The sequence below is a fragment of the Anolis sagrei genome, chromosome 12 (genome assembly GCF_037176765.1).
Source record: "Anolis sagrei isolate rAnoSag1 chromosome 12, rAnoSag1.mat, whole genome shotgun sequence".
In the NCBI taxonomy this organism is placed as follows: domain Eukaryota; kingdom Metazoa; phylum Chordata; class Lepidosauria; order Squamata; family Dactyloidae; genus Anolis; species Anolis sagrei.
The window spans coordinates 919,232-925,302 of record NC_090032.1 but is presented as its reverse complement, the minus strand read 5'-3'; the positions used below and the strand labels follow the sequence as shown (position 1 = coordinate 925,302).

General features: G+C 45.0%; 1 protein-coding gene across 1 annotated transcript; it reads right to left on the bottom strand.

Annotated features, from left to right (window-relative positions):
* Positions 1-668: 668 nt before the first annotated feature.
* Positions 669-5,853, bottom strand: JTB (jumping translocation breakpoint). The gene is made up of 5 exons (XM_067472298.1): positions 5,745-5,853; positions 3,970-4,013; positions 2,618-2,703; positions 2,408-2,487; positions 669-1,255 (listed from the first exon to the last, which is right to left on the bottom strand). The coding sequence occupies exons 1-5, from the start codon at positions 5,810-5,812 to the stop codon at positions 1,099-1,101; spliced, it is 435 nt and encodes a 144-aa protein (XP_067328399.1). The 5' UTR covers positions 5,813-5,853; the 3' UTR covers positions 669-1,098.
* Between the last annotated feature and the right edge of the window lie 218 nt (positions 5,854-6,071).

Sequence of the window (6,071 nt, the reverse complement as noted above, 5' to 3'; positions counted from 1 at the left end):
TCCATCATTATCCATTCATCCTCTCTTTCTCCATCATCTCTCTCTCTCTCTCTATCTCCATCCACCTCTATCCACCTGTCTCTCTATCTATTCCTCTATCTATCTATTCATCTATCTATTCCTCTATCTCTCTCTATCTAATTTATCTATTCATCTATCTGTCTATCCCTCTATCTATCTATTCCTGTCTGTCTGTCTGTCTATCTACCTCTATCCATCCATCTCTATCCATTATCTATTTCTCTATCTATCTATCTATCCATTATCTATTTCTCTATCTATCTATCTATCTATCTATCTATCTATCTATCTATCTTCTTTCCTTCCTATCTCTCTCTCTCTCTATTCCTCTATCTCTGCCTATCCATCATCTATTTATCCATCATCATCTCTCTCTCTCTCCATCATCTATTTATGTATTCATCCATCTATCTATCTATCAATCATCTATCTCTATCCACCCATCATCTATCCATCTATCCATCCATCACATTTCTCTCTCTCTCTCTTTCTATCTATCTATCTATCTTGGTCCTTCCATCCTGTATTTATCCATCCATCCATCCCTCTCTCTCTCTCTGTCCATCCACCTCAAGCAAATGGGTCAGGATTTCAGTCTTGCTCCAGTCCAAGGGGAGAAAGAGATCCAGATTGGAGTCTTATCCCAATCCAGGGAAGAAAACAGACCCAGCTTTTATTCTTATCCCAATCCAGAAGGAAAAATGAGTCCAGACTTGAGATGTATCTCAATCCAGGGAGAGAAATGGGTCCAGATTTGAGTCTTACTCCAACCCAGGGAGGGAAATGGAACCGGATTTGACTCTTATCCCAATCCAGGGCGGAAAATAGATTCCGGATATCAGTCTTCTGTCAATCCAGAAATGGGGGAAATGAGTCCAGACTTGAGATGTATCTCAATCCCAGGACGGGAGGGGGTCCCAGTGTGATCCTGAGGCCAATCCAGGTGTGGGCCGAGTCCCAACTCTGCCCCACGCAAGACCCCCGGGGACCCCCAAGAGGCGCACCCCCTGCCTGTCCTGTCCTCTCTGGCGCTGCCCATCCGCAGGAAGCTCTTCCGGCCGCTCTCCTTGCGTCCGGCTAGATGGACTCGATCTGCTTGCGGACCTTCTCGAGGGCCTTGCGGTCCAGCAGGCGCTGCCGGCAGACCACCAGGAGGGCAAAGGCCGCCGCCGCCCCCAGCATGGCGCCCTCAAACTTCCAGAAGAGCCGCGCCTCCATGGCCGCCGAGCGGCAGCTGCAAGGAAAGGAACCGGGTCAAGGACAAAGAGCGGTCTGAACCCCAACAACAATGGGAATGAACCAAACTTGGCACGCAAAACTCCCATGCCCAACAGAAAACACGAGAAGGCTTTGGTGGGCATTGACCTTGAGTTTGGGAGATGTAGTTCACCTACATCTAGGGAGCGCTGTGAACTCAGTGATGGATCTGGACCCAATATGCCCCAATGTGAACACTGGTGGAGTTTGGGGAAATTAGACCATGACATTTGGGAGTTGTAGTTGCTGGGATTTATAGTTCACCCTCAATCAAAGAGTATTCTGAACCCCACCAAGGAAGGAATTGAACCAAACTTGGCACACAGAACTCCCATGACCAACAGAAAATACTGGAAGGGTTTGGTGGACATTGATCTTGGGAGTTGTAGTTCACCTACATCCAAGTAGAGCACGGTGGACTCAAACAATGATGGATCTGGACCAAACTTGGCATGAATACTCAATATGCCCAAATGTGAACACTGGTGGAGTTTGGGGAAATTAGACCATGACATTTGGGAATTGTAGTTGCTGGGATTTATAGTTCACCTACAATCAGAGAGCTTTCTGAACTCTACCAACAATGGAATTGAACCAAACTTGGCATATAAAACTCCCATGACCAACAGAAAATACTGGAAGGGTTTGGTGGGCATTGACCTTGAGTTTGGGAGTTGCAGTTCACCCACATCCAGAGTGCACTGTGGACTCAAACAATGATGGATATGGACCAAACTTGGCATGAATACTCAATATGCCCAAATGTGAACACTGGTGGAGTTTGGGGAAAATAGACCATGACATTTGGGAGTTGTAGTTGCTGGGCTTTATAGTTCACCTACAATCAAAGGGCATTCTGAACCCCAACTTGGCATGAATATTCCATATGCCCAACTAGGAACACAGAAGGGGTTTGGGGAAAATAGACCTTGACATTTGGGAGTTGTAGTTTCTGGGATTTATAGTTCACCTACCAATGATAGAATTGGGCCAAACTTCCCACACAGAAACTCTATGACCAACAGAAAATACTGTGTTTTCTCATGGTATGTTTTCCAATGGTCTTTGGCGACCCTTCTGAAAGGAGGCGGATTGTGTACGTTTGCATCGAATGGCCGAATGCGCCTACCTCTTGAATTCTCCTTTCTTGGAAGCGCTGCAGTTGATCTGCTCCACGAAGCCGGTCGCTCCGCACTCGGGCATCGTTTTCTGCAAGCAAGCAAGAAGAGACCGTTGTTCAAGCCGCGCAGAACTCTCTGGAGTGCCAAGGAAGTTTGCCATGCGCAGAGGATGGGAGCCAAGCATGGCAGCATTGGGCCCAAAGCCAGGAGGCACTTACGCTTTGGAAGCTGGTGCACGGGGCGCACTGCAGCGTCACCACAAAGTCCCCCGTCCGCCAACACGGCGTCGTCCCCAGCACAGCGCCTGCCAGCACATCCGGGAATAGACACCGAACGCAAAAGGGAAAACAGAGGAAACAGGAGCAACAACGTCAAAGAGCAACAACACTATGTTGATGTTCACGATTTTTGTTCCTGGGTTATAAATGTCATAATAATAACAATAATATAAATAACGGAACTGCTCAGCCCATAATAATAATAATAATAATAATAATAATAATAATAATAATATTAACCCAACTATTCAGTCCCATAATAAATAACGGAACTGCTCATTGCCATAATAATATTAATTATGCTAATAATATCCAAACTATTCAGCCTTATAATAATATAATAACATTGTCCTGGTTTATAAATGTCATAATAGTAATAATATAAATAACGGAACTGCTCAGCCCCATAATAATAATAATAACAACAATAATAATATTGACCCAACTATTCAGCCCTAGAATAATATAATAATATTGTCCTGGTTTATAAATGTCATAATAATAACAATAATAATAATAATAATAATAATAACAACCCAACTATTCATCCCCATGATAATATAATTATATTGTCCTGGTTTATAAATGTCATAATAATAATAATAATAATAATATAAATAACGGGACTGCTCAGCCCCATAATAATATTAATTGTGCTAATAATAACCAAAATATTCAGCCACATAATAATATAATAACATTGTCCTGGTTTATAAATGTCATAATAATAACAATAATATAAATAACGGAATTGCTCAACTCCATAATAATAATAATAATAATAATCCAACTATTTAACCCCATAATAATATTGTCCTGGTTTATAAAAGTCATAATAACAATAATATAAATAACGGAACTGCTCAGTCCAATAATAATAATAATAATAATAATAATAATAATAATAAATAACCCAATGATTCAGCCCTACAATAATATAATAATATTCTCCTGGTTTATAAATGTCATAATAATAACAATAATACAAATAACGGGACTGCTCAGCCCCATAATAATAATATTAATTATGCTAATAATAACCAAACTATTAAGCCCCATAATAATATATTAAGCTTTAAAAACATTGAAAAACAGGGATTGTGGGCACTCATCAATTAAATTGTATGTTTCACTAAGCTCAGCACAAATCGACCTTGCTGTCATTAGTAACTGAATTCATCTATTCCTCCTCATTAATAATATTTGTGATTGTGGCCAGCTTCTGATGTTGTTTGGCCACCTGCGTCCCGGTTTGCACGGCCGAAAAGGCACCAAAGGGACGGTCTTCTCACCTTGGCTTTTCTTCCCTTCGTTCTCAGAGGCCACTTCAGCCAAACTGCAAAGAGAGAGAAGAAAAGGGCCATCAGAAAAGAAACAAAACCGGATAATTTGCAGTTACCTCCTTGCAGATGCCCTCCCTGATTGACTTTGCTGCAGCAAGGCTACTCATGCTCATTGCAACATTCAGACTTGCGTCACATAGACAAGGGTTCTTTTCCCCATCCTGGGCATCATTCCACAGAGGGTGTCTCCAAGCAACAGCAGCCCAGCCATCTATATGCAGAGACCCTCAGTGATTGACTTTGCAGCTGCAAGGCTACTCGTGCTAATAAAGTTTGCTCACTGCAACACTCACACTTGCTTCAAATAGACAAGGGTCCTTTCTCCCACCCTGGAAATAATTCTATAAAGGGTGCCTCCAGGCGACAACAGCCAGGCCACCTCTATGCAGAGACCCTCATGGATTGACTTTGCTACTCAATGCTATTCAAGCTTGCTCACTGCAACACTCACACTTGCTTCACACAGACAAAGGTTCTTCCTCCCAACCTGGACATCATTCCAGAGGGTGTTTCCAGGCAACAACAGCCAGGCTACCTCTATGCAGAGACCCTCCCTGATTAACTTTGCAACTGCAAGGCTACTCTATGCTAATCAGGCTCGCCAACTACAACATCCACACTTGCTTCAAACAGACCAGGGTCCTTTAACCACTCTGGACATTATACCACAGAGGGTGCCTCCAGACAAAAGAGGTCAGGCCACCCCAATGCAGAGACCCTCACTTCTTGACTTTGCAGCTTCATGGCTACTCAATGCTATTCAAGCTTGCCAAGTACAACTTTCAGAGTTGCTCCAAACAGACACGGCTTCTTTCTTCCACCCTGGAAATAATTCCACAGAGGGTGCCTCCAGGCAACAATGGCCAGGTTACCTCTCTGCAGACACTTTCACTGATTAGACTTTGCAGCTTCAGGGATACTCCCACTTGGACATCATTCCAAAGAGGGTGCCTCCACGCGACAGAAGCCAGGCAACCTCTATGCAGAGACCGTCACTGACTGACTTTGCAAATGTAATGGCTACTCAGGAGTTAATTCAAGATTGCTCACTGCACCATCCACATTTGCTTCAAACGGAAATGGCTTCTTTCTCCAGTCCTGGACATCATTCCAGAGAGGGTGCCTCCAGGCAACAACAGCCTGGCAACCTGTATGCAGAGACCGCCACTGATTGACTTTGCAAATGTAATGGCTACTCAGGTGTTAATTCAAGCTTGCTCTTTGCAACATCCACATTTGCTTCTTTCTCCAGCCCTGGACATCATTCCAGAGAGGGTGCCTCCGGGCAACAACAGCCTGGCAACCTGTATGCAGAGACCCTCACTGATTGACTTTGCAAATGTAATGGCTACTCAGGTGTTAATTCAAGCTTGCTCGTTGCAACATCCACATTTGCTTCTTTCTTCCACCCTGGAGATCATTCCAGAGAGGGTGCCTCCAGGCGACAGAGGCCAGGCAACCTCTATGCAGAGACCCTCACTGACTGACTTTGCAAATGTAATGGGCTACTCAGGTGCAACATCCACCATGGCTTCCCCAGAGGGTGCCTCCTCCAGGCAACACCAGCCAGGCCACCTCTAGAGCCTCTCTGACTGACTTTGCAGCTGCGAGGCCACTCAAGCTGGCCAATGGCAACACCCACACTGGCTTCACACACAGGCAAGGCTTCTTTCTCCCTCCCTGGACATTATATAGATATAGATATATATATATGGGGCCTTTACCTTGAGGCCGCGAGGAGGAGGAGCCCCGCGAAGAGCCCCACCACCACCAGCCGCCATCTTGGCCCCATCCTCTTCAAAACAGGAGCCACTTCCGCCCTCACGCCGGAAACAGGAAGCGCCGCTTTACGCACTGCGCATGCGCGGAGGGGTGGAGACAGAAAAAGGGGGCGGAGCGAGAGAGAAAACCTCAAAGAGGCCTAGTCAGGATGTTTCCTTCCCAACACCACAGGTTCCCCATCGCAGGCCTGGGCCAAACTTGGGCCCTCCCTCCAGGTGTTTTGGACTCCAACTCCCACCATTCCTAACAGCCGGTAGGCTGTTAGGAAT